The following is a 27810-nucleotide window of genomic DNA, read 5'->3' as shown; positions in this document are numbered from 1 at the left end:
GCCTTTTCTTCAAAATATTCTGGTAGTGAGTTCTAAGTCAGATGTTCCTGTTTGCATCTCAACATGCCAATTACTTTTCTTCAGAGAAGTCAGAAAGCTGAATTCTTTGACACAAGAGTCAGATGCCTTCTTACAGAAGTGACCTAGAATGATTTATGGGCCACATGTACAATTCATTTTTCTAGTCGCAAACGGGCAGAGTTGCAGAATCGTCCTGTTTGAGAAAAGAAAAATGCTTTTTGGGATGTCCAAGGCCCAAACTGCACTTTGGTAACTTGTTACCGAATCGCAATTTGGGTTTTGCCATTCTGTATTAGAAAGGGGCGTGTTCAGGGCGTCCCTTCCTAATACCGAATCTAAATGGTATGTATGATTGTTTTGTGACCAGGAATGCAATCGCAAAACAATTGCAGTTAGCACCAATTTCAAATTTGTGCTAACCCATCTGCAAAGCCCCTTTTAGAATGCATGAGAAAACCTTTTTGAAGAGTAGGCAGTGGTCCCACGGACCACTGCCTACTCTTCAAAAATGAAACTGAAACGTTTAATGTTCTTTCTTTTTAAACACAGCTTATTTCCTTTAAGGAAAACGGGCTGCGTTTAAAAAAAAATATTGCTTTATTTAAAAAGCAATCACAAACATGATGACCTGCTGACACCGGCAGGCCACCATCCCTGTGATTTTTTGATTCCCAGTTGGTCGCAAATTGCGACCTACCTCATTTATATTAATGAGGCAGGTCTATTTGCAAGCCACCGGGAATCGCAAAAGAAGCTCAATGGAGTTTATTACAGTTGGATTTACAATTCCCTAATTGCGATTTGCATAGAATCGCAATTTGGAAATCGGAAATCCAAATATTTGTACATGTGGCCCTATGTGTCCTATGTTTTTGAATTCATTCTCAGGACACAGGAATCATGTGCCTGAGTTCTGTAATAACTGACACAACCCATTGGTAAAGTTGTGATCACCAAATCAAGATTGACTAGTCCCTTTTCAAATGACCAATTAGAGCATATCTGGACATTATCCGTCCACATATGTATGCATTTTGAACCTTCATTTCTCAAAAACTACTGAGTGGATTATACCAAATCATAAAAGCTCACTGGGTAACTACCTAGCTTTCTGTTAAATGTAACAGATTACCCTGAACCTTTCCAGGAAGGAGGTGAGCATTTTTTGTTTCACTAATAGCTTTTGTGCCGGTTGATGAATCCTCACAAGAACTTTCCAGGAAAAAGTTAATCCTGCTACTTCATGGAAAGTTTCGGAATGAACTGTCAAGTAGGGGCCAAGAAAAAGAAGGGGGGCAAAACACAATTCCCCAATACAATTTTCATAAGGTTTTGGAACAGTGCGAAACAGCTGACCAGAAGTACACCAAATCTGTCAAAGAGCTAAATGTTTACCCAAACAGTGTGCTTTATACAATTTGGTGTAAATCTATCCAGTAGTTTTTGAGAAATTATAGTTCAAGGTTTATAGATATCTGGACGGTTGGGCTTGCTGGAGACCTGCTGGCATGCAAATTGAAACAATAAAGTATTCTGATGTGCTGAGAGGTTCCTCTTTCCTGTCAGGTGTCTTGTTCCCATGGGATCAAATGTTCCTGTAGGAGTTTGGGGTCTGATTGGCTGGCCATAACATGAGGGATGTTCCGAAAATGTAAAATCCTCCATGCATTTTCTGTGGACATTTTTGAACGGTGCTACCACAAACGGAACTGCATCAAATTTGGGAGGAAGCTAGATCTTGGACGAGAAAGTGTGCTTTTTATGTCAAACTGTAAAGTAGCTTTTGAGAAATTAAGGGTGAATAATATTTGTACAGCTGGAGGGTTGGTATCGAGGCACCATCCTGAGAGTCTATCAAACCCAATTAAAAAAAATTGAGGGCCAGATTTGGATTTCAGCTGTGGGGTAAACATCTCGTCTACCGGAATATAAATCCCATAGACAACAGTGGGATTTATACTTCGGTGGAAGGGACATCTGTCACCTTTGTGATGGAGTAGCCCCTCTGCCGAAATCTAAATCAGGTCCTGAATGTCTGATTGGCCTAGGGAGCTTTTGTGCCCTTGGATCAAATCGCTGCCAGAGGATTAAGGCTCTTGCAGGGAGCAAGCATCTTTATTAGCTGGCTACAACATGAGAAGAAAATGTCAGGAGCCATTGCAGGACTTGGAAACGTATTTCCCTGCCCTGACATTGTTTTATAAAAAAAAAAGTTATAAGGGGCAAGGTAGGGATACCCTGCCCCCTTAGGCCAAATTTTTTTTTTAAATGTTTTTTTTATGCTGGAATCCCACAGGAGACCCACAGGACTCCCGCAGGATCGCGGCATTAAAAGAAAGAGTTATCATTACATAACAAAACAAGTTATATTTACTAGAAATACCTAGAACTGGTGAACTTCAATTTCTTTAGTTTGAAATGTTACGTTGTCAGTGAAATGTTTACATTACTATGCCATTACTTCAACCTTTGAGGTTTTTCCTGATTATATCTATATATAATACATTGGTTACAATGATGTTATAGTTAACTGTTGGAATGAGACATGGACTGATGTTTAAAAAAACAGTTACAGTTCAGAGAACTACCTTTAACTTGAGCACCTACCATGCACGTTTATGACCTCACATATTACAGCACTACACAACTCATGGCATCTTTCTTGACATCACTGATTATAAATAAATAACAACGTTGTTGAAATCACTCCTCTGTTAGCTGGGTGCTGCTGAGTGCTTCTGGAATGGAAAGTATATAATCCAAGGTCACATCAGGTCTAGAATCTTCCCTTCTGGAACAACTTCACCACATCTCTCTTGTCCCTGGAGAGGCCAGACTGTTGCAGAAGGATTTCTTACAGGTGGAAAGGAAATACAGTTTAATAAAGTTCGTGGTGCAAATGAACATGCTCTAGCAACAATTATAGAATAAAAATAAAGCATGCATGTATACAGTTATCACTAGTCTCTGGTCCTGAATGAACTACCCAGTTCTAAAAATATATGTAGATGTATACAATTATTCTGGATGAAAATATCCACTAAATTGAGATTTCTTTCAACCCACCCCCTTCCCAACTACAATATGAAATGGCTTATGGTACCTTATTTTTTCAGAGCTCAGTAGTTCTATGCATCTCATGAGATGCTTTTATGTTTCCTTTGCTACATTTTTCACAAAGGAGCAGAGCAGGTGTGGCCTAATGGCCAGAGCTGAAGACTTTGCATCTACGTAATCAGGGACAAGATTTACAAAGATATTAAGTCAAGTCTGCATTACTTTTTAATGCAGACCTGATGCGTAATCTGGGTTGACATTTACAAATCAACACAAATGGTTTTTACCCAAACGTAATGCAACTCAGAGTAATGTGCTGCCTTGCCTTAATTTTAAGGGGGCGTTCAACAGGTGATGAAAGGACATTTCTATTCTTCTACCCATGGATGTTGATCCAAATGCATATCTAAATGAATTTTCCCCAAAAGATCCTGTGCCTCCCTGAGGCTAGTGCAATGAGGAGAAACATTTTATTTCTCCTTCTTTTTTCCTCTTTCCATGTGTGCTGCAATCTACAGCACACAAGCAAAGGGCAAATTACCTTAACACATATGGCATCATTACAAGTCTAGTGATCTACTGACTGCCAGACTGGCGGTGGCATTCAGACTACTGCCAATGCAGGGGTACGAGTGCCACAATATAACCGCAACGGACGTGCCGCGTTCAGATTGCCAGCACCACCAGGATTAGGTGTCCCAGGGGTCTGGCAGTCCTAATTCGCCAAGGCAGCGCTGCAAGCAGCGCTGTCCTGTTGATTACGACTTTGTTCTCTGCCAGTGATTTCATGGCATTAACACTGCCTTGAAAAGGCTGGTGGAGAATGGGTGCTGGGGGCCCCAGGGTGGGAACTGCAATGCCCCTGCACTTGCCATGGGCAGTGGAGGGCCCCCCCTGGTCAGCACCGTCACAATGCGAGGGTGCTGGTGCACCCTACATCCTACAGCATTGCCTCCGGCTTGATTATGAGCCAGAGACAATGCTGTGGGGTGTTTCCCACTAGGTCAGCGAGTGGAAACTCAGGGTTCCGCCTGCCGACCTAGCGGGAAACTCGTAATAGACCCGTAAGAATGTAGCCACTATGGCGACAACCTCCCAGTCGGAAGTTCGGCAGACAGGTAAAATCGTTCACCGAACTCATAATCAGGCCCATAGTGTTTGTGCAGGAAGGGACCTGTTCCTGCACAAAGGCTATGCTGATCACAGGGCAAGCATCCTTGTTCTGTGGCACATAGGTGCTGTGGCTGGCACACTGCTGCTAAAAGTGTGCTAGCACCGGGAGTCAGCAGAACAGGGCCACTTCTTTGTAGATATGGTACAGATCTGCCCTCTCCAGTTCATTCAACACAATGTAGCAGCCTTGCTAAATTGGGAACCAGGTTAGAGTGCACCGTCAGTTCAACATTCTATGATTGTGGACAAATCACTTGTATAATATAATCTGGTTCTCTTGTAAAGCACTCTAATGCCCTTTTGCCAAGTTCCTGCTATATATAAACTGAAAAACAAATAGTTTTTACACAGATAGAGAATACATTGTGAAGTTGTACAAACCATGGAGATGAAAAGATGTATGCAACAGTTTCACTGACAGATGTCTTAGTGGTGAGGCACTCTAAATTTACAGAAGTCAGTGGAGTTTGAAATGTTTAATGAAACTCATTGATATTTCTTTTCATGGTAAGGTTTTATTGATTGTGAATGTTAGCCATTAGGCATTCTAAGGTAATGTTTGTGTGTGCCACCTAATCAAAGGGTACACATAGACCATCTTTGTTAGTTTGCTCAGATTGGAGTTTATAAAGAGAGGATCACTTTGCAGATGTTGAGTATCATATCCTGCTCATTGAAGAGTTTGTGGAAAATGTATGGTGTGATACATGATATGTTGATTATGAATTACTGTTATACTACTGTTTTGTGTGACAGGTTTAGTGATACTCCAAACATTACAGTGGAGGTACCTAGATATTGGGAGCTGCCAATCTTTCTTACCTACTTTAGTGATAATCTTTTCTCTTTGAATCAGACCTTTATTTTTTTAATCAAACATGGGTGGGAAAGCCCACCGAAGAAAGAAGGAACTACAGAAGTGCAATACGTTCTCTTCAGGGAGATGCTAAAACCCTCATTGCACTTTTCTCATCCTTGTCATCTTTTGTCCAAATTCCCGCTCAGGATACATCTTCTTGCTCTCCCATCATTGTTGTGAATTAGCACCAATTATAAACACTTAAGACCATGATGTGTGATGCCTCCTCCCTGGGGAGATAGATGTTGGGGTAACCTGAAATGATTGCATTTAACTAATTTCATACTTTGCGGGTTCACAATAGTTTTGAATGGTATGTATATGATACACCTCAGAAGGAAAAGTATTGAAAAAATATTGACAGGTAAGTCTAGATTTTCTCTACCTACCTCCACGTATATGTACCTATGTACTACATAAACTTTCAAGATATGTTGGTGTGGGATTAGGACTTACCTTTCAATATTTTGTCACTCAATATATATTCTTTACTTGATGTCCTTGTACTACAATATTCTGTGGGTCAATTATCAGTAGTTCAATAATTCAGCAATATTGTGTGAAACCCTTCAACACTGCCTTGTCACATGAACAGTCATTGTACTAATTTTCTCACTATCTCATGCAAGCATAAATACTCTAATGTCCAGTAAAGGAGGTAGTAAGGCCATTTTCACATTTATTCTCAAAACCGTTTATAAAGCACCCCTTCCTTAATTGTGTTGACTCTCAAATGTTTTTTGATTTCATGGGCCACTCTACCGATTAGCTGAGTGTTCTCTCCCAAACACCTGATCAACAAGTCCACAAATGATGCACTCACCATTGCTAACCTAGGAAGAGTCATGAAGTTATTCAAAAGTTTACATCTTTAACTGCCAGGGAAATTAAAAACATGCTCCTAGTTCTATTTATTCTATTTTAATTAAAAAAACTGTGTATGGAGGGGGCACAAGCTATAGTTACCTTAGGACACGAGTTATAGTTACTTTAGATAACTCTAACTATAACAGATTAATTTCTATGGTTTTGTACGTTTAAAATGTGAGCCTAACTATAACGTCCCTGTAACCTTAGGTTTTTTCAGTGACTTTCTATGTTTTTTTAACATTTAGTCATTTTCATTACTATACGTTAATCCAACCGCCCCTGTGCATGGCCTTCAGCCATGCGCAGCGGCTGTTGGCCACAGGGCCTTCAGCCAAACCCCTTATAAGTTCCCACACTTGCACCATGAACAGACTTCGCTCATGCGCAGAAGGGGTTGCTGCAAAGCCCGGCCTGCAGCCAGTCCATGTGGCCAACCCCCCTAACCACCCAACCCTACTAGGCACATTACCCTTTGGCAGTGCACGGCAGGAGTTGCCACAGCCTATATCTCTGAGTGTGAGAATAAGTGTAAGACTGTGTATCTGGGGAGGAGAGTGGCTGTGAGAGTCTCTGTCTGGATGTAAGAGTGCTTGCATCAGTGTTTTAGTGGGTGTATCTGTGTCTGCGCAGGTCTGTGAGTGGATGCATGAGGGTGTTAGTGGGTCTGTGAGTGGGTGTCTGAGAGTCTGAGTGAGTATGTGAGTGGGCGCATTAGTGGGTTTGGGAGTGGGTGCTTGAGGGTCTGACTGGGGCTGTGAGTGGGTGCACAAGAGTCTGGGTGGGTGGGTGAATAGGAGAAAGAGTTTGCAAGAGAGAAAGAGAGTGAGAGGGAGAGACAGAGATAGAGAGTTTTTATGATTAAATGGATGATATACATAGAATGAGAATTTTATATTTCTGCACAAATTAAAAAGAAAAATGTATTTGTCAATTAAAAAGAGCAAGATCAACTTGCAGTATGAGCGTTAATCATGTGCACTTGAAAAGAAGTTAAAGGAGGGATAATGACTTCATACACTTAGGCTAATGTTTTTTTTTTTACATTTTCTTTACCTTTATGGGCAATCTGGGACCGAGAGGGAGCCTTAAGGCCTCCCCCATGGTCACACCCAATTGTTTTTCTCTTAAGGTTTTGCCCTTTAAGGGCTATCTAGGACCATGGATGGAGCCTTCTGCATGAGCCAGCATTGCTCCAGCAAGCAAGGAGTTGCTTTTAATAGCAGCTCCCTCCTTGCTGGAGCAATGTTTTCATCTGTCTTCCCTGTATACATATCTGTGTGAAGGGAAGACATATAAAAACTACTCTTTCTGACTGAGGGACCTCTTTGACAGAGCACGCTGTCAGAAAGCTGAGTTATGTTTGCTTTTGCTTGGTGGGAGTGGTCAGCTCCCACCAAGCAAAAGCAAACAGCTATGTCCTGGGGGTGGGCTCACAGGGACATAGCAAGAGCTCACCCTGAGGAGTGTCAGTCACTAGGGTCATCAGTGGCTCCTCGAGGGGGGGTATGCACTGCCTCACTCCAATGTGGAAATAGCCTCAGGGAGGTGATGGGCCCTGGGGTTTGGGGTCCAAAATGGACCCCCTTTAAAAAAAATTACTATTTGACTCAGGGAGGTGGTGGTCCCCGGGGATGTGGGGGGCCACACAGCCCCCACACCCAATTTCTACAATACCCCAGTGAGGTGACTGTCCTAGGGGCTGCAGGGGGGTCGTGCGCCCCCACACCATAATTTTTAAAAGCCCCAGGTAGGTGGTGTTCACTGGGGCTGTGGGTGGGCCTCATGGCCCCGCACCACATTATTTAAAAGGTTTTGTGTAAGTCAAACATCAACCTAACTATAATGTCCCTGTACTCCGCTATTATAGTTATACTTATCTCTCGAGCCCTAACTATAACTTGCGCTGCCACCATACACAGTTTTCTCTTCAATAATTTTATTGCAAATATTGCAGTGATATTATCAATGATGTCAAAGAAGATGTCATGACTGATGTGATATGTGGGGTAATTAGCAGTGCGCGGCGAGGGCGAGAGTTATAGTTACCTTAGGGTATGAGTTATAGTTTCTTGTGATAAGTATAACTATAACTGCTAAATTTCTGTGGTTTTGTTATGTGTAAAATCTGAACCTAACATGTTGGAAAACAGCAAAGCCAGTAACATTCAAAGAATTCTTTACACATTATCCAGGCCTTACGCGTTTCAGACATCTCGTCCTTGGTCACAGGCCAAAAATTTCAAGTCCTGGTATGTTATGCAGTGTGTCTATTTATTTATTATCTATTTATTATTTATTTACTAGTATTTTGAATGTTAAACATTCTTAGTAATGTAATATTTAAGGCTTTTTCACCAATAAAATCTTAGGCTTGAATGTCAAAGTCATGTCTGAAAGCTATACACTAATGAGACATCTGTGGACAAGTGGTTAAGGTCTATGACCTTCACACTGACGGTTGAAGGTTCCAGTCTTAGTGTGTTTCTGCTCGTTTGCCTAATTTAATGTATTTTAAACTTTAAATGTTTACTTGACAGTTACATTTTTCTTTTCAATTTATCCTAAAATATATAGTTCTGAAGATATAATTTAATAACTGTTGGAAAATGGGATATTGATAGGGCAGGTAGGTACCTACACCTAGCAACAAGCCACAAACCTCCACATAAGTACAGTTAGGTCTCAGTAAATTAATCCCAGCTCTACCCTTGGTAGCTTGGCATCGAGCGTCAAGGCTTAATTTAGGAGGCAAAGTGTAAAGCATTCAAATATCACAAAACAGTAATTAAATAAAACACAGGAAACAGTTTAAAAATCCAAAACCAATTTATAAAAATAGCTTATATTTTTATCTTTAAAATGACACAAAAACGATTAAAATCGGTTCAGGGGAACCGGAGATATGAATTTTTAAAGTATTATTATTTTCTAGCGCTTAGAAACAAAAAGCGCCAATCGGGTCATCTGGTTGTACCAGGACCGGGGCAAAGTCAAACTTTCAGGCCGACCGCGATGGAGCCCTGCTCAGCTACAAGTCGCGGGAGGCCTCGGTTAAAAAGTTACCTTCTGACTTAGTCTCTTTTTTGATGTTTTTCTTCCCCGGGACGAACCTGCCAGTTGGATCCGACCTCCTGGAGCCCTTGTCCGGATACGCGAAGTCGGTTTCCTCGGTGGTGATTTTTACCTTCGGACTTAGTCGTTTTTTCGAGATGAAAATCCTTCGACCGGGGTAAACCTGGATCTTGATCCGACGTCCGTGGAGCCCTTCTCGGATACGATGGCTGGAAGGTCCCGGTCAACTTTTTACGTTCGGACTTAGTCTCTTTTTTGGATGTTTTTCTTTACCGGGACGAACCACGAAGTCAGGCCGGGTCGCGGTTGAGGCAAGCCGGCTAGAATTTCCGCGGCGGGTCGGTCACTTTATGGAGCTTTTTTTCAAAAATTCTCCAATCTTTTCCAAACTTCTGGGGCTTCTCCCAGATGTTCTTTTAAGGTTCTTTTGGGGTCCACAGCTCACCCCAAGGGTCCAGAAGTTCTGTGATGGTCCTTGGGAAGTGCGGACTTCAACCCCAGAATGCACCTGGCGCAAACTCCTTTTTGGCCACTGGACAGTGGTCAGCTGGTCACTTTTTCAGGAGTTGGTGCAGGGGACTCTGGATAGCAATTTTTCACCTGTAGCAAACAGGGAGTCCCTCCTTGAACCAGTTGAAGCCAGGCAAAGTCCTTCTTGTGGTGAAGCCCAAGTGTGCAGCTGGTGCAGTCTTTCTGAGTGCAGGGTCCAGGTGCAGGCCAGGGGTCCAGCAGGGCAGTCCTTCTTCTTCTTTAGTTCCTTTCTTGTTGAATTCTGGAGGGGATCTGAGGTGTGGGGGCAGGTCTGCCAGTTTTATCCTTGCTCCTGGGTGAAAAGCAGGGGGGCCCTGGTTCTCCAATCAGGGACAGGGTCGTCCCCCTGTGATGACCACTTCCTGGGAAGTGTGGCAAAAATCCATCCCAGAAGGCAACAGTCTCTAAAAATCCAACATGGATGAATCTGATTTTTGGAGGTTACATCTGGCTGAGCCCACCCACTGGTGTGGCTAAAAATCATAAACACACCCCTCTCCTGCCCTCTCCTAATCTAATCAAGGGGGCACCTAATTGTCTGGGGTTGCAGGATGTGGGGGTGTTGCTGGGTGCTGCAAATGTCCTTCTCTGCCTTTGAAAACCAGTTTGGCAGCCCTCCCCCTTCCTGCCTCACCATCTGCTGAGGGGAGATTCTCTCCCCCAAGCACATTCCTTTGTGTGAAGCCTGGCCACTTCACACCTAATCAAGGCAGCCTGGCAGAAGCTGCTGCAGGCTGGCCAATCAGAGCACAGCAGCAAAAACAATGCAGAGCTGAAATTGGCAACTTTTTAGGTAAAGTCTAAACTTTTTACCTGGACAAGTTATATTAAATCCAACAACTGGAAGTTGTGGGATTTATTACAACAATCAATTTGATACCAAATTCTTGGTATGTAACATTTAAGGAGACTTTAAAATTTAAAATAAAGTCTGCCCATTCTAGCCTATGAAGGCCATTTACTTCAATGAGGGAAAAACGAATTTGGCTGTTTTTACCTCACCAGGGCTTATAAATCTATTTTTATAAAGTCCCTGCTTATAGTTACATGGCACCCAGCCCTAGGGGCACATAGGGCACACCTTAGGGGTGACTTATATGTAAAAATAAGGTAGTTTAAGACTTTGGAAGTACCTTTAATTCCAAAGTCGAATTTGCATATAACTTTAATTTAAAAGCAGCCAGCAAGGCAGGCTTGCTTTTAAAATGACACTGGGCACCTCAGCAATGCACCTAGGTGTGCACCACCTATGCTGTGGTCCCTAAACCTACATGCCCTACCATATACTAGGGACTTATAGGTAGGTTAACTTAGCCAATTATAATTAGCCTAATTTTCATATCCATTTTACACAGAGCACAGGCCCTGGGACTGGTTAGCAGTACCCAGGGCACCATCAAAGTCAGGAAAACACCAGCAAAAAGAGGAAAATGGGGGCAAAAAGTTATGGGGCCTCTGGAATCAGCCCTGTTTTCTCACAATAACGTTTAGCAAAACCTTCAGGGTGGTTACAGAGAGTTGGTTGCAAGGCTTGGCAACAGGTTAGGCTTGATGGCCAATGCCTGCAGTACATAGCCGAAGGCCATGGATGGCGTGGGGTTGGGTGGTTATCGGGGTTGGCCGCAGGGCCTGCTCTGTGGCCCGGCCCTGTGGCCAATCCCTGCCCTGCACAGCTGAAGACGATGCGTGGCACAAGAGTGGGTGGTTATAGGGGTTATAGGGGTTGGCAGCAGGGCCTGGCCCTGCAATCAACCTCCGCTGCGCATGGCCAAAGGCCGTGCGTGAGGTGGTTGGATTAATGTAAAGTCATTTAAATTACTTCATGTTGAAAAAACCATAGAAATTCACTTAAAAAACTAAAGGTTACAGGGACGTTATATTTAGGAAATAGAATTTAAAAAACCTTAAAAATTCACTTACAAAACCAAAGGTTACAGGGACGTTATAGTTTGGTTCTGAATTTGTTTGCACAAAACCAGAGAAATTCAGCAGTTATAGTTAGAGTTATTTCAGTAACTATAACTCGTGCCCTCACCATGCACTACTAACTACCCCACAAATTACAGCACTCATGACATCTTGATAACATCATTGAAAATGTCAATGTAACATCAGCAGTAAAATTATTGATCAGATTACTGTGTTTTTTTTAAGTGAATACATATATATATATATATATATACATATATATATATATATATATAAACTCCCAATTCATTCAGCAGAGAGCGTGCACTAAAGACTGCTGCATTTATTTTCCTTTTTTCCTTTAATGCGTTGGGCCTCTCCCAACCTGGTAACTTACTATTTCAAACAGCTGTGCCGCTAGCCTATAGTAGACAATTCATCGTCGAAAACATGTGGCTTCATCCAGCTTTACAAATTCCTCTAACACATTCAGTCATCATGTTGACAAAAGTATCTTTAATGTCACCTTGTGCCTTAAGTTTTGCATGTGACATAAAAACATTAATGTCACAAAGGCGGCACAGCAATTGCAAATTAGCAAGTCAAGAAAAGCCTTCCCATAAAAAACAATTCAAACCATCAGTCTCCACTGCAGCAATGATTTGCCTGGTCTCCAAGTACCGGATCTCCATTTTGGCATATTAAGAGGGTCATTCTGACCCTGGCGGCCGGTGGCCGCCAGGGCCACCGACCACGGGAGCACCGCCGACAGGCTGGCGGTGCTCCAATGAGCATTCTGACCGCGGCGGTTCAGCCGCGGTCAGAAGCGGAAAGTCAGCGGTCTCCCGCTGACTTTCCGCTGCTCATTGGAATCCTCCATGGCTGCGGAGCGCGCTCCGCAGCCATGAGGATTCTGACCCCCCCTACCGCCATCCAGTTCATGGCGGGAAAGCCGCCATGAACAGGATGGCGGTAGGGGGGGTCGCGGGGCCCCTGGGGGCCCCTGCCGTGCCCATGCCAATGGCATGGGCACGGCAGGGGCCCCCGTAAGAGGGCCCCAAAATGTATTTCACTGTCTGCCTTGCAGACAGTGAAATACGCGACGGGTGCAGTAGCACCCGTCGCACCTTCCCACTCCGCCGGCTCGATTACGAGCCGGCATCCTCGTGGGAAGGTCGTTTTCCCCTGGGCTGGCGGGCGGTTTAACTGGAACCGCCCGCCAGCCCAGGGGAAAACTCGTAATACCCGCCGCGGTCTTTTGACCACGGCGCGGTAATTTGGAGGGCGGGATCCTGGCGGGCGGCCTCCGCCGCCCGCCAGGGTCATAATGAGGCCCTAAGTGTGGCCCCAGGCTATACACACACACAAACACACACAAACACCCCCACACATAATTTGCTATTTCCCTTTGCAGCTGGCCTCAGCAGTTCAATTTTATCCGTGGTCCGGGCTACGGATCCATAATATCACGTAAAGAAGCGCAACTATTCAGGAGCACTGCTGTCACATGTCCTCCTATTCTGAGTATCTGTTCTGCAAATGCTTCATCAACAGACAATTCAGGAAACAAATATCTGCCACTGAATTCAGTACCAATTTGGAATCACTTCATACAGGCTTCCAGTACTTAATTTGTGATTGTTGTTCCCGGTGCGGAGCACCGACATTTATTTTTGACGGCCGCCCCTTTTTTTTCTACCTCAAGCATTTACTACGAGCAAAAGACACTCATGGGAAAGACGTAGGAAGAGGAAAACGAAAAAGCGTCACAATGGGAGAAAGCAGAAAGCTGCAAGAGTGAGCAGAAGGGGCAGAGAGTCGTCATAAATGGATTGAAGAGGCCCAAGATGGCTTCAGGATTATGCTGCCTCAGCATTCTGTGCTCGCACATTTAATTGCAGCAGCCGCAAAAAAAGGACACAAATTTGGCGTGCATAGCTTATGTGGTCAAAAAGTTATGAAGTCCTAAGCGCAAACTACCCCAAATAGCCAAAAAAGGGCTCAGCACTGGGGGAGGGGAGGCCCAGCAGCTAAGGGGTTAAGAGGTCTTTGGGCACCAGCACGTTTTTATTTACAAATAAAGCACTGCTGACTTCTCTAAATTAGAGTAAAATTATATTTTCTCAATAGATATTAGCAAAGTTGGTGAAGTGTTTCCCACATCATTGGGACCAGAAAATACACCTTTTTATTTAGCATTCAAAAAGCAGTTTATTGAATAATAATGGCACAGGAACTGTGATTTATATTTTCTGGTAAAGAGAGGCAAAGAAACAAAGAAACATAGAAATTCCAAAGAAGAGCATTGGCAGAATGAATAGCCCCATTTCCCAGCCGGTGCCCCTGCCGAGGTGGCACTTTGTGGAGTCTTCAGAAGTAAAGTCACAACAGATAAGATTGGTACAAGTTTTAAAATCTTGTAACCGATTATTCTCTATATATTGCCCACGTGATAGACATATTAGGCGCCCTCTCGTTTTCGGTGTCCTCTCATTCATTTTGGGTGTCCCCTCGTTTGCTTTTATTCGCGGGGGTAGATGTGTTGCGCAGTGCATGAAATTCTCCAGAACATTCTGTGGTTATGTTCGAAGAGTTGAAAATGCCGAGGAAAATCAGAAGAGCGGGAGCTGTGGGATTATAGAAGGTGTGTCCCTCCTCCGGGGTTATGCATCTTGTTGAAGGTTTCCCAGTAGATAAGCGGTTTCATTAGGAGAGGCCCACTTTCTGCCTATAATTTCTGTTCACTTTGTTTCTCCTCTTGCGAGACAACTCTGCCGTCCATCATTTCCTGGATGATGGTCTTTACAACTCGGCTTCTCATTGGCTCTGGGGTTGAAACAAGAAATGAAATAAACAGTGGAATGCAGGTACGATATCTTTACAGAATAAATGATGTGTTTAATGACAGAGAAGGTCGTGGACATGTTGGATAAAGTATGGAATGCTACGCTCACTTTACGGATCAGGAATTGGATTATGTCCTCTACAATGCATTTATTTGTGTATCTAAAATAAACACAGGTAGTCAAATGACTTTCTAAATCGGACCTATTTGTGTGCATCCATGTTGTGAATTGTTTAACAATGCTCAGGTGTCTCATACACACATCGTTATTAGAGGACTACACTTTTATTTTCCCATCTCCATTATTTGAGTCATTCACAGATGGCTCACATGTGAGCACGTTTAGGCTGGTGCATGCCCCATATGTGATTATGTACATATTGGCGTTTTTTCACTTTTGAACATTCTAATGTTGTGCTTGTTTACTACTGCTGTTATTGATCTGGTGCATTTCCTTTATACACAGTAACATCCATGTGTATGCGTCCGGTGAATGGCTTGGTGTTGTTTTTTACCTTGTGTACCCTTGCTAATGTTAGTTCCCTGCTTGAGATGAACAAGGTAGCGCCCTTCTGATCATTGCAATATTGTTACTAACCGCTGATTTGAACATGCTAATATTGGTGCCTGTTCTTAATGTGAATAAGCATACATTCCAGCACGTTCCTCGTAACCAAGTTACAATTGGTGTATTTGTATCATGAGAATATTCTGATTGATGAACGCGACTTGCGTTAATGTTCTAGTTGGTGCATGTGCCATGTGGGAATGTTTTAGTTATAATGAGAGCCCTTCATCTTAACATGTTAATCATGGCGGAGGAAAACATGTTAATAGTGGTGCAAGTGACTTGTGAGAAGATTCCCCTGATGAAAATATGCTTTGTGTGAACTTTATAGTTGGTGCTTGCGCGTTTGCGGAATGTTCTATTTGGTGCATGTGCAACATATGAATATAAAAATATTATCAGTAGAGTCTCAAGTAACATTCTAATGGTGATGCATATTTTCATATTTGTCATGTAAGCATCCTTATGTTGCTGTGTGTCTCCTATTGGAATGTTGTATCAATGGTACTTTTTGGTCATGTGACCATCCTGATCTCTCTGGTTCTAACAGGCCTCCACTGAGATGAACGTCTTTACATAACCTAGTCAGTCATCAGGCCCCCTTCAGTGTCTGCTGTCCTTCATTCTGGAGTGATAGTTAGGCTAAAGGTCATCTCCACTTTCAACCCATAGAGAAGCAACTCACCAGGAGTGAGTGTGTGCTTGAGTGAGAAGGTACATTGTATGTGATAAATGAGGTGGGGGGAGAGAGTGGACCCCACCACTGTGTCAGATGTATTGAATCCAATGCTCGGGATGAGAATGCGTTTCACTCCACACAGTTGGAAGTTGAGAGTAAACTCAATCATTTATGATGAAGAAGGCGATTCTAGATACCAAAAGGATTATTTTTTAATGAGGCAGAAATGTAATGAAATTCCTACTTTCTGTGTCACTTGACATGTAAAAGAATCGTTTTCACTCTTAACGAAGACATTTATGGGCATTGAGTACTGCACAAAACAAAATCCCAGGATAATTACAATCAATTTATTATTTGCATCTTTTCCATCCTTTGTTTTCACTGACGCATTTCAGTTTGAAGAGAGGCGCATTTGCTTCGTTACTTTCTGTGGAGCACTCGTACCAATGCAGCACTGTAACATGGGGCTCTTTAGCACTGTTAGTGGAAATGAAAGAGAGTACAAGATGCCGCTTCCAAATTTTAACTTTAGCTTTTAAAGTTGGAAAAAGGTGCCAGAAGATACATAGGAAAAAATAAAATGGCCCAGTGATTCTAGTGTTTTCTATTGTGAACCCTTTAATGCCCCAGAAGAGTGATGGCCTTAACGTCACATTTAATTCGCTCCTTGGATAAGTCCTGCATGAGCTACGTCACCATTGTTAATAATGCATACAGAGAAGCTGGACAGAAGAGGCCAAACGCTTTAAAGGGCCAGAACCCTCCTTATCTACTGTCATGACATAAACTACTGCTGCCACCCTGGAACTATATGTCCCATAGGAACATTTTGGTGCCTGTTTTTTATCATACTAGACAAGACTTCAAACAGACAGATGGGAGGGAGGATTGCACGAGAACCCTCCACCGTGATATCCAGCCATTATCGCAAAGCTCACAAAAAGAGGCACACTTACCTTTTGATGGGGGAGGGATGTAACTCTTGGTCTTTTGTTCTACATATCCACTGAAAAGAAACAATATGCATATCACATACACATGACTGAGAATGTACTGTTTTATAATCATCCTATACGCAATGTTTGATGTCTACTGGCATGATAGTTTTTAATTGAGGTTTTACCAACGGGTTCCCAATGTTACTTTTGTGGTTGAATTGGGCCCCCTCGCTTCACTGCAATGGAACTCGATGCAAAAGCCCGGAACCTTTATATTACTAAAGTGCAGATATTTAGAATTTGACAAGTTCTTACCTTCCCTGACCCTCCAGCAGGCACCGGTAGGTCTCAATCTCCCTCTCCAGCCGGCACTTGATGTCCAGGAGTTGCTCATACTCTGCCATATTGTTCTCCATCTCTTCCTTGATTCCTGCAAGTTCTTCCTCCAATTGACTGATCTTCTCTTGAAGGTGTGCCAGCTGGAGGCAGTAGGTCCCTTCTGTTTCTGCCAAGTTAGCTTCCAGGGATTTTTTCTGGGTTTAAAAAAGACAAGAGGGACACTTGACACAAAGCGATGGAATGTGCTGTAGACGGCATTGGGCAAAGCATGAGGAAGAATGGGTCTAGGCTACATCCCTTCCCTGAAGTCCAGAATAATGTGTTACAATCAAGTACATTTAAGTGTGACATTTTGCCAAGCCTTCCTTGGATTTCTATCAGAACAATAGGCATTTGCCAATTGAGCACATACAGTAGGTGTCAGTGGTGTAAGGAAGCCTGCTCCCCCCTGCAAACTCCACACAGGGGCTCCTTCAGGAGCTCTCTGGCTAGGGTGCTGTGCTCCCCCCAACCCACCACACCACAGGGGCTGTGGAGGCCTTTGTACATCACTGGTAGGTGTTAGAAATCTCTGAGTGTAGTGCCTCATGCCCATGAAGGTTCCAGGGTGTCTTTAAGAGTGCATGGGGGCATTATTACTAGGGAGATACTGTGACTATGGCAACATGCTTCATGCTTTGTTTTCATTCCCATTGTGAATTCATCCTTGGAATAGTCTCCACGCTAGTTCAAGGTATGTACACAGTGAACTTGCTACTACCCCTCCAAGCTGCTGATGCAGCTGTGTCTATTCTAAAGCCATTCCACTACTAATGCCTCCTCCCCACCCTGATGTTATCTATATGTCTGGGCTTGCGAAATGTAGAATAGTTTTAAATTCTCTAACTCTCATTTCCTCTCATTCATACCATAGAAAGGGGCATATTTACAACACAGCGCACCGTGGTGCATGTTAGGACAATAGCATCAGAATTTTGATGCTATATGGCGCATTGCTGGCGCTAGTCCAGCAAAGCACAGGGAGGCCCATAGAGTAATGCACTAACGTCACTTTAATGACTGCCCTGAGCAGGCATTAAAAAATGATGCTAGAATGGTGCATGAAATTTTGTAAATTTTACTACACCATTTGTTTGGGCCTCCCTGTAGGAGAATGCCCCCCTGCAAAGATTTATGTTTTGATTCTTTGTGTGACAAGTTGCATAGATTATATTTTAAAATCTATATAATTTTATTTGTGGGTGCCTGGAACTCATGTTTAGTCGTGGCATTTATGTACATTCCGAATAAGTGAAACAAAAGAGTATTAGTATTTTGCGAGGTTATTTATAGAAGAACTTTGCTTCAATACACAAGTAAAGTAGCGTAGATAAATTAGAAATCAACTTGTCGCTTGGCGCTGTTAAGGGGAAAACTCAGTGGTCAGCTACTGGGAGTAATATCCAGATAGGAGGGTCAACACCTGATTCCAAAGTCAAACCTACACTTCCTTCTTTCTGAAATTACCAACATGAGAATTAAAGCCCATTCAGTTACGGAGTTCTAACTAATATAGATGAGTGCAGCTCTACCAAGTTTTGCTTGTGTGACTAGCAGCTCCAGTCAACATTTTTTCTTTGCACTGTGGAACTTTTTGGTGTATTTTATCCCTTTATAAAAGCAGTACTAGGAGTTCCGGAAAGTGAAGAAATAAAGTGAACTGGGAAAGATACCCACACATGGACATAGGAACCGTGATATTTCTATAAATCCCTTAAAACTGAAAAAAGAGACCCATGTGATATATAAGTGGTGATTTCATCATGTTCATAGGTTCCTCAAGACCTTCCCCAAAGAATAGGGGATATAATATGCTTGGAAAGATTTCTCAACATGAAGTCTATTTACAAAGAAATGGAGTAATTGAAATAACTTACCATCGTCAGAGCTGCCTGCAGGTCAATTTCCAAGGCTTGTAGGGCGCGTTTTAAGTCATAGACCTCTCTCTTGCTCGTCTGCACCTCCTCAGCCCCGGCAGAGATCTCTTGCTTGATGGCATTGCTCTAAGAAACAACATGGGCTTTGGTAACTTTCCCATATTTAGACACCAGGACAAGTGATGGACTGCTTGAATTTAACTCAGCCACCGGTGGTTACTCTGGGACATATTCCATTCCACTCTTTTTTAATTGTCTCTGTTGTTACAGGCAGGAACAAAGCAAATGCAAATCCATATTTAATGTGCAGATCTTCCCAAATACAAGGCATCAAAGTGGACTGATCTGTGGGGACTGGTGTAAGCCCTGGGTAGGTTTAGTGATTTATGTAGAGCCTGAAATGTTCTGACTTGGCGACAGCCTTATGGGTATTTCAGTGTACACTAACTTGTTTGAAAATATCTAGGTTGCCCATAGTTCATTCCTTCCTATCCCACAGCCCACAGGACATTCCACCCTTCCTTACCGCTTCCAGGAACTTTGCTTCAGCATCCCGCCGATTCTTTTCTGCCATCTCCTCGTACTGGTATCGCATGTCGCTGAGGAGCTTCAGCAGGTTAATGCCTGGGACGGCATTCATCTCTACACTGAGCTGTCCTTCGGCTCCTAATAGTCCCTTCAATTCCTGCAAGGGGAGTAACAGCATGTCATGGCCTTAACCAGGGTTAACAATAAGCATGGATAAAAAATTTCTATTCTCTGCTATTTTTATAGTTGATTTGGTATAAGTCAATTTACCAAAAGTCCAGCGGCAGTAGAAGTGACTTCATGCATCATTTGATCCCCAGTACCATCTTAGTTTTGACCAGTAGCCCACCCTTGGCCCCGCAAACGCCTCCGAATGGCTTGTGAGATGGGATGGGAGGTCAAGGAATGTACGTTACAATGGCTCTTTGAAGTATATTTACTTTGTTTCTCCCATTCTGTTTAGATTGCTGACATCTGTGATGGCAAAAGCAGTGATAGGAGTACCCAAGGGTGTGTCAGTGGTTGCAGCCGCTATCCCTGGCCACCACTTATTCTCATCTATTGTTACTTTCACTAAATAAATCATAACCTAGTTGCCTGCTGCCGATCACCACACAGCAAATACCCCTATCCCCTATACATCAGAACATTGTTACTGTTTTGTAGCTGCATCCACTTCTCCAAAGGGGATATCAGTAGGTATACTATTAAAATATAGCACTGCTTTTGTTTCAATGCTATACTGGGCATTGCCCTAAGTACAAATTTCTAGCACTTTGACAGCAGCAGATGAATTGTTGTGTCTGATTTAAGAGACACAATTGCAAGCAGGTGGCAGTCTAGAAATAGTAAGTGGTGTTGTTTAGCAAGAAGGTTGTGAGTTGTGCTGATAAGGAGATGCAGTCTAGTCACAGGCAGATGACTCAGGTTAATTGATTGCTGCTGAGATCTGGTGTAACCTGCAAGCCACATGTTCAAAATCCTTCACAGCGCCATCTCAATGTTTCACTGTTTGATGTTAGTAAACTAAGCATCATTAAATTGTAAAACTGTATCTTCTATTAATTGCATCACCGTGTTTGAAGTGCTTTTAAAAACTGGTTAAAATTAGAGACTATATGAAGTTGTGGTCTGAGAGAATGTGGTATAGCGGGAAAAACCTACGCCGTAATACAAAGTAGTATGTTCATTAATGAAAGCCCTGACACAGGCTGGGAGGATGTGTGGACTAGCATGCTGAAAATGTGGCTTGGAGGGACTATCATCTAGCAGGAATGTATATTTGTCAAATAGAGATTTTATAAACAAATAGGAAATGTGATCTGGCAGAATGCAGGAGATGTGGCCTGTCATTAAGGAAGAAAAATATGGTGTAGCAACCAGACATGTTTTGTGAGGGAGATCTAGCCTGACATAATGAATAAAATGTTCAAAGGATATATGTCATAACAAAATTAAGCTGATGTGGTCTAGGAGGAACGGTTTAACAGTGAAATGTGATGTTGTCTAGCACAAGGTGATATACCCTCCTAGAAAGGCAATATGGTCTTCTAAGAAAGATACATTACCAACAGCAAGAATATATCGTCTTAGAAGAAGAAGAGGAAGAAGAAGAAGATGAAGAACAAGAAGGAGATGGATAGGTGTCCTAGAAGAAGAAGTGGTTCAAAACCAGACCTTTAAATTTTAATTGATGAGTTTAACACTTCATTGCTGAGAACTCCTATCCTAGTGGCTTTCTCCCCTTGTGCCCAAACCGCTCAATACTAAGAGTCTCCATTTTGTTGACATTGTAATAATATGTACTAAAGTTTTCGAAAGTAGTGCATTTACACTTTACTTGTTTGCCAATCTGACTTTTTCTATGGCTTCTGAAAATGATTGAATTATTCAAGTGAATGATAGCCACCCTTTCAAGATATCCTCTCTTCACAATAATCAAAAAGAAAATACCTGAACCCTAGCTAGGAATGCAACAGGTTAGAAAACAATAATGCTGCCATGGCTACCTTTCTTTAGAGCACCACAATATGTGTTTTGGAGCTAGAGTAGGAGCAGGTATGTTTGATAATAAGCTGGCTGTCAGTGCACTGGCCTTGGGTAAATTGTCAGCCAAGGTGTTGAGAAATGGCTTCCTGTCGCACTAACTCCTTGTATATATCATGCTTGGCATGAGAAAATTTAATCATGTTGGCACCTTCAAGATAAAATGGCAGAAAATAGTTAAAGTGTGGGAAAAGTCCTCAGCTATTAGAAACATTCAGTTTTTCTTATCTTATTGCATACCAACCCTTTAAAGAAAGATAGTTCAAAACCAAAATTACAAAACCTTTTGTCAAAGATTTTTACAGTAAACACCCAACTAAGGGAAAACTTTGATGAATCAGAAAGCACATTTCAAACAGGTGTAACACAAGTTTTTGGATTCTATCTACGTCAATACCATCACTTTCATGTCACATTGCCCTTACCTCTTCGTGGTTCTTCTTGAGGCAAGCCAGCTCCTCTGTCAGGCTCTCTACCTCTGCCTCAAGGTCACACTTGGCCACAGTCAGCTCATCAAGCACCTTGCGCAGCCCATTGATGTCAGCCTCCACGCTCTGGCGCAGGGACAGCTCATTCTCATACCTGGAGAAAAAAGTAACTAGACATGTGAATAACAGCCAAGCTATAACAAATATGGAAGAGCAAGTTCTAACAACTGAGGTTCCAAGCAGGTAAATAAAAGTTTGAAACAACACATTGCTAGATTCCCTGTGACACTCCAAATGTGCAACTAAGTCTATGCTTTTTATAAAAGATGTGTCAGTACAATATTGTGGAAGACAGCTGTGTCTCCATTAGAGAAATATTCAATTTCTCTTTCAATATCCTTCCATTTGTTTTGGTCTTTGAATGTAGGATTAGTGTCTTACAAACCATCTGGCTGTTGGCACAGTAAGGTAAAAAAACAAGGTTAATATGGATTTTAAGGCTTTTGTACCCCGGCACATGTTTGCAAAATAATAGGGACCAAATAGGACTTGCTTCATTCTAAGGTCAATGAAACCAGTAGCACTTAATTTCTTACTATGTAACACCTGGTGATATCTCCTAGATAGATGGAGTTTGTAGTGGGTGGCTGTGTTGCTTGAATTCCATATATTGAATGTTCCAGAAATCATTCCAAATGGTGAGGTGTCGGAATACTATTCATCTGTCATTAACACCTACTTCCTTAATACAACAATTAAAGGTAATTATGTAATTAGACTCTGTTAATCTTAGCCACAAAGTAATCTCTTTCCCATCGTTTCCATTCAGAAGATCTGTTTACAATATATAATTTTGCTTCATAGCATCGCTCTCCAGGGAAGTCAGTGCAATGCATTCCATCTCCCACTATCCTCATGTGAGTCCTCAGGATGTGTTTTCCAGTTGATCTCAGTTGCTGAAAATAATTCAAGCATGTCACCCATCTTTGTATTTTTTCAGTGAGTGAACCCTAATCTTGTACTCATCTCTTGAAGACGGATTACTTCAAAAATGTGAAGACAGGAAAAGTAATTCATTGATTATCAATCGGAAAGAAAATATATAGGTTTTAAGTCAACATAATTGACCTATTTATTGTTTTGAAAATTATTTGAATGGGTTATTTTCTTAACATACATGGCTTTGCATACCATGGCTCAGATTAGGTGATTATATAGGGAGGAAGGTGAGTGAGGTGATAAGTGGTCACTGAGATAAGAAGACACACCCAGAATAAACTTACTTTGTAGTGCAAAAGGGTGAGGTAAAGTGTAGAAAGAAAGATGTAATCAATCATTTGAATGTTTAAGAATTACCACGTGTGAGTCCAATGATTGTGCCTTGTCCCAAGAGCCAATATCTCTGTGACTCACAGGTTTTTCTAAGGATAGCAAAAATGTTTATTTTCACGGATAGCAGATTTCAGGAGTAAACATATCTTGCTGTAGTTTTTAACAGGTAAGTTGTAGCTTAGCCATTGAGTATTTTAAAATGCAAAGGATCTGATTTATAGTATTCTGTCCTGAATGAGATGGAGTACTTTGTCTATCAAACCTTCAGTCTACCCGCTCAATTTTGAGTTGGGAGGACCACCAGTTTTCTGACAGCAGTGCCTCCATGGGCTCCACCATTGGAAAACTTACTTCAACAGTCCCACAGAGAAGGGGGCTGGTAGAGAAAAGTCATCAAACCATGCTTTCTATTTAGAGCTGAGAGTCCGGCATCCTTTTTTATCTTTCCATCTGTCATCAATAAAAAAAATAACGGCCACTCTCTTCTTTCTCCCAAGGTGTGGGATCCATTAGTTGTTTTGTTTTTTCAGACAGGAACTCTGATTTGTGAGTCTGTTTCTGAAAACAAAAAACCTTGGTGATCGTCCGCCTAAACGATGGTAGTCATGCACCAAACTTCCTTTGCCATCAAAGGATCTGCAGTGGCAGTGGTACCTCAGAAGACAAAGAGTTCACAGCATGGCCGCAGAGATCTTGTAATTTGACCAGTGATGTTCTACCAGGGGTGGTGGAGGAGATGTCCTCTGCCACCATGACGGAAGGCGGGCCATCTAGGAGAGTCTAAATCATGCCTAAAGATTTCAAGATTAGAGAGGTGTTCATGAGAGGATTAGTGCTTCTTGGATACTTAGATATCCTGATATTGGTTATTGGAGGTCCTGGTGTGCATGGCAAAGTTCGAAATAGTCCTTTTTGCAAAGGTAAATCGCCTTATGAAAGGGGAAAACAAGTATTGCGACAAACTGGTTAAAGTGTTCCAGTGATCTAGTCTACTTTTGACAAGTCTATGAAGATAGAATGGCAGTGAGGAAAGGAAAGTGAAGAGTCAAGAATATTTTGGCATTTAGGTAGCTCCACCTCCTTGCTAAGGTATTGCCACAGATGGAGGAATTGATAGACATACTTAAGTTTGAAGTCGTCAGCAGCTAGTCTGGCATTGTCGATTTGCAGGACGATTCTGGCATTTTCAGTAGATGCAGCAATGATCTGGAAGACAATAAAAGTTCACATTGAAGATCATGTTGCAGCAGGTGGACTATCATTTACGAGAGGGCATTAACCTGACTTTCGAAACAAAAGTCAGTTTTCGTTCTCAAAAAAATTATAGACATATACATTTTTGATTAAGCTTTTGTGACATTTCAAAGAGTAGCTTTACAGGCATCTGGTGCATGCACATACTATCTACTCTCCTCGTTCCAGGCACCACAATGCAATATTCATAGAAACATCATGTGGCTTCGTAACTCTATAAAACAGTTTTTAGCTGTTTTTTGCAGTTTTTAATAGCGTGAGCTCGACCCTAAGGTTTTGGAGCGCTTTACCTGAGTACCAGTTACATTATACAAGGTCAGATTCATTTTTAGGCCTAAGGCGATTAAATTATTTTTCCAGTATTACAGGATGTTGAGCCAACACTGGAACTCAAACCAGCTTTCGGTTCCAAAGTAGGCAGCACTGGCCATAATGCCAGATCCTCTCCCCTAATCCCTTTACAAAATCAAAGTAATGGGTCCTTTAATCGAAATGACCGTATTGAAGAAAGCCAAGATTACAACTTCAAGAGTGCATTAAATTAAAGTGTGTTAAAATAAATTTGCGAGTCACAAAACGTGATGTACAACAGTGTCAATGACACTGTTTGCGATTCCCAATGAGGTCGCAAATGACCTACCTCATAAATATTCATGAGGTAGGTCGCAGTTTGCGACCCCATTGGTAATGGCCGCACTCACAGGGATGGTGGCCTGCTGTGACTGCTTTTAAATAAAGCAGTTTTTTTATTTTTTATTACATCCCGTTTTCCTTAAAGGAAAACGGGATGTATTTCAAAAAACGAAAATGAAAAGTTTTCTTTTCATTTTTTCAGACCAAGCAGTGGTCCATGGGACCACTGTCTGCTTTGAAAAAATATTTTTGCTGCCATTCACAAATGGGAAGGGGTCCCATGAGGACCCCTTCCCGTTTGGGAATGGGTTACCACCAGTTTGAAACTGGTGCTAACTGCGATTGTTTTGTGACCGCATTCACGGTCACAAAACAATGCTACATTGCTCTGCGACTCGCAATTAGGAAGGGAATGCCCCTTCCTAATTGCGATTCACAAACCTATTTTGCGATTCGATAAATAGATTACTGAATCGCAAAATAGGCTTTGTACATACCAAAATGTTTTTTTTCCTGTCGCAAACGGTCTGAATCTGTGAATCGGGCCGTTTGCGACAGGAAAAATGGTACGTACATGTGCCCCTTAGAGTGGAAACATGGAGTTGCATGTAGTCACTTGGTAAACCAAAAAAACACAACTGAGGACCTAGTCAAAGATTTGCTTGTTATTTATCTCTGACATTCATGAAAGGAACTACAGATATTTACAAAAGGAAGTAGCCTTGCAAACAGCAGGGAAACTCCGGTGTTTACTAGAGTTCAGTTTCAGTTTGATTCAAGGAAGCTGTGGGTACATAAATAGGGCTTTGAAATTAACTCTAGTGACTCATTTCCGTCTTTACACCTCTATAAATTAGGCTGTACTCGATGTAAAGCTCTATCTGAATCTAAGAGACACAAAATCCCCAACTCCAAACAATTAAAAAGTAAACATACATTTCTGCATTACACACTGTAGCAATAACAAGGAACGATGTAATCAGGTGTATCATTAGTCCAAGTTGTTAATGATTTATAATTTTCCTACCTTTTTTTGAAGCTCTGCAATTATTGCATAATATTTGCTGTAGTCATGAGTTGTTGGTGCACGGTGTTTTGCATACCACTCCTTGATTTTGCATTCAAGGTCCGAGTTTGCACTTTCCAGTTGTTTGACTTTGTCCAGGTAGTTAGCAAGGCGGTCATTGAGGTTTTGCATGGTCTCCTTTTCCCCAGTGGAGAGGAGGCCCTCATTGCTGAGATGGCCCACACCAGCTACAATGCCAAAGCCTACACCAGGTCCGCCACCAAGTCCACCAGCACAAAAGCTACCACCATAGCCCTCTTGGGCTGCTCCAGCACTGCCTTGGAAACCACCAAAGATGGCTCTACCACCACTTACTGAAACCCGGGTGGATCCAGCACTATGTTGGAAGAAAGACATGATGCTCCTGAAGAACTGCTACCCTGCAAAGTGCCACTGAGTAGGAGAATAGAGGGTGCTGGTGCAATGGCTGGATTTCTTAGCCTTTATATACAAACTGTAGTGGGTGTTTCATTTCTATGAGTAAACTTCTAAATAAGCAGTTTTGTTTCAAGGTCAGACTCTCCCTCTCATTACTATAGAGTACATCAAGATAAAGCGGGTGAGGCAATGCTAAGCATTTAATTTAATTGATGCAATTTCTCTTCTTATCAATTCATTTGTATGCAAGTAGCAATAATAGACAGTTTGCAACAGCCACTTTTAAGTGTATGCAGAGTGACACATGCTTTTAAAAATATGAACACACCGAGGATTCGACTAGAACATGTGCACTAAACTAAGGTATCCCGGAACTACTGAAAGATTCTTGCAGTTTGGATGCAATGGAAGATGACCATTTAGTGCTCTAAAGTAACCAAAAAAAAGCCTGTGGCACTTTTTAAAAGCAACTTATGAGTAAATAAATAGAAGAAATTGCAATTAGTTTGTACCACTTGTGAGAGCCAAAATCTAGCATGAATACGAAATCATACTTATGTACTAATTGTGTGAAATTATTTAACCATAAAATTAATGTTAACACAGAATGTGCCTTTTATTGGTCACCATTGAATGCAAGGCCTGCACATTTTTTATAATACTGTATTAACGTTGAAATGAGAAAATAGTCTGTCTGTTAAATGCTGAAATGAGTATTTCCTGTTTTCTGCTGGGCCTCAAGCAGACAGGGCCACGGTGAAACTTAATCTAACTCCCGGCGTTCCTAATGTTGATACATTCATATGCTTTCACGCCCATTGTTTAACAGACTCCAGTCATTAAATTTGCATATTTGTCTGTAGTTATGTTTCTAACTCATGTATTTCTCTCAAGGAAAATGGTGCAACAAGAAATGTTTCCACATCTTTGTAACCACTGTCTAGTAGAAACAAATCCAGAAGATGCCAAACAAAGAGCTTTCAGATCGCAGTTGGAGAAGGATGTGTGCAAGACACATTTAGTATAAGTCTGAGTTGCGTAAAGGGAACAGAAGGGAATCAACAATCTCAAAGCTGACATTTTATGCAATTGTGATATCTGATGTTTTTGCAATTGGATGTTCTTTCTTCGCTTGATGTTTTTGTCCAATGGAAAATGTTTAGTAAGTTTAATTTAATGTTTGAGAGCCATTCATCTGGGGTTCTTCTTTCCTGGCTTCCAGAGACTTCACTTCATATCTTGGTGTGATCTGTCACTTTGACATTTCACGTTTCGCCAGTCAGTCTACTGACATTCAGGTGCTTTATTATTTTCTGAGTTTACTATGTCTCTTCAATACTCAACTATGCTCTGATGGTTTAGTAAT

The 27810-nt window shown here is 41.9% G+C and overlaps 1 protein-coding gene across 1 annotated transcript; it reads right to left on the bottom strand.

Moving 5' to 3' along the window:
- Positions 1-13676: 13676 nt before the first annotated feature.
- LOC138299386 (keratin, type I cytoskeletal 12-like) lies at positions 13677-26498 on the bottom strand. Its single transcript, XM_069237612.1, has 8 exons — positions 26028-26498; positions 24237-24319; positions 21779-21935; positions 19306-19464; positions 18780-18905; positions 16840-17057; positions 16543-16592; positions 13677-14317 (listed from the first exon to the last, which is right to left on the bottom strand). Exons 1-8 carry the CDS (start codon positions 26421-26423, stop codon positions 14220-14222), a joined length of 1287 nt encoding a protein of 428 aa, XP_069093713.1. The 5' UTR covers positions 26424-26498; the 3' UTR covers positions 13677-14219.
- Between the last annotated feature and the right edge of the window lie 1312 nt (positions 26499-27810).

The sequence above is a fragment of the Pleurodeles waltl genome, chromosome 6 (assembly GCF_031143425.1).
Source record: "Pleurodeles waltl isolate 20211129_DDA chromosome 6, aPleWal1.hap1.20221129, whole genome shotgun sequence".
Classification (NCBI taxonomy): domain Eukaryota; kingdom Metazoa; phylum Chordata; class Amphibia; order Caudata; family Salamandridae; genus Pleurodeles; species Pleurodeles waltl.
The sequence above is the reverse complement of the archived record's forward strand: the minus strand, read 5'-3'. Positions and strand labels throughout refer to the sequence as shown.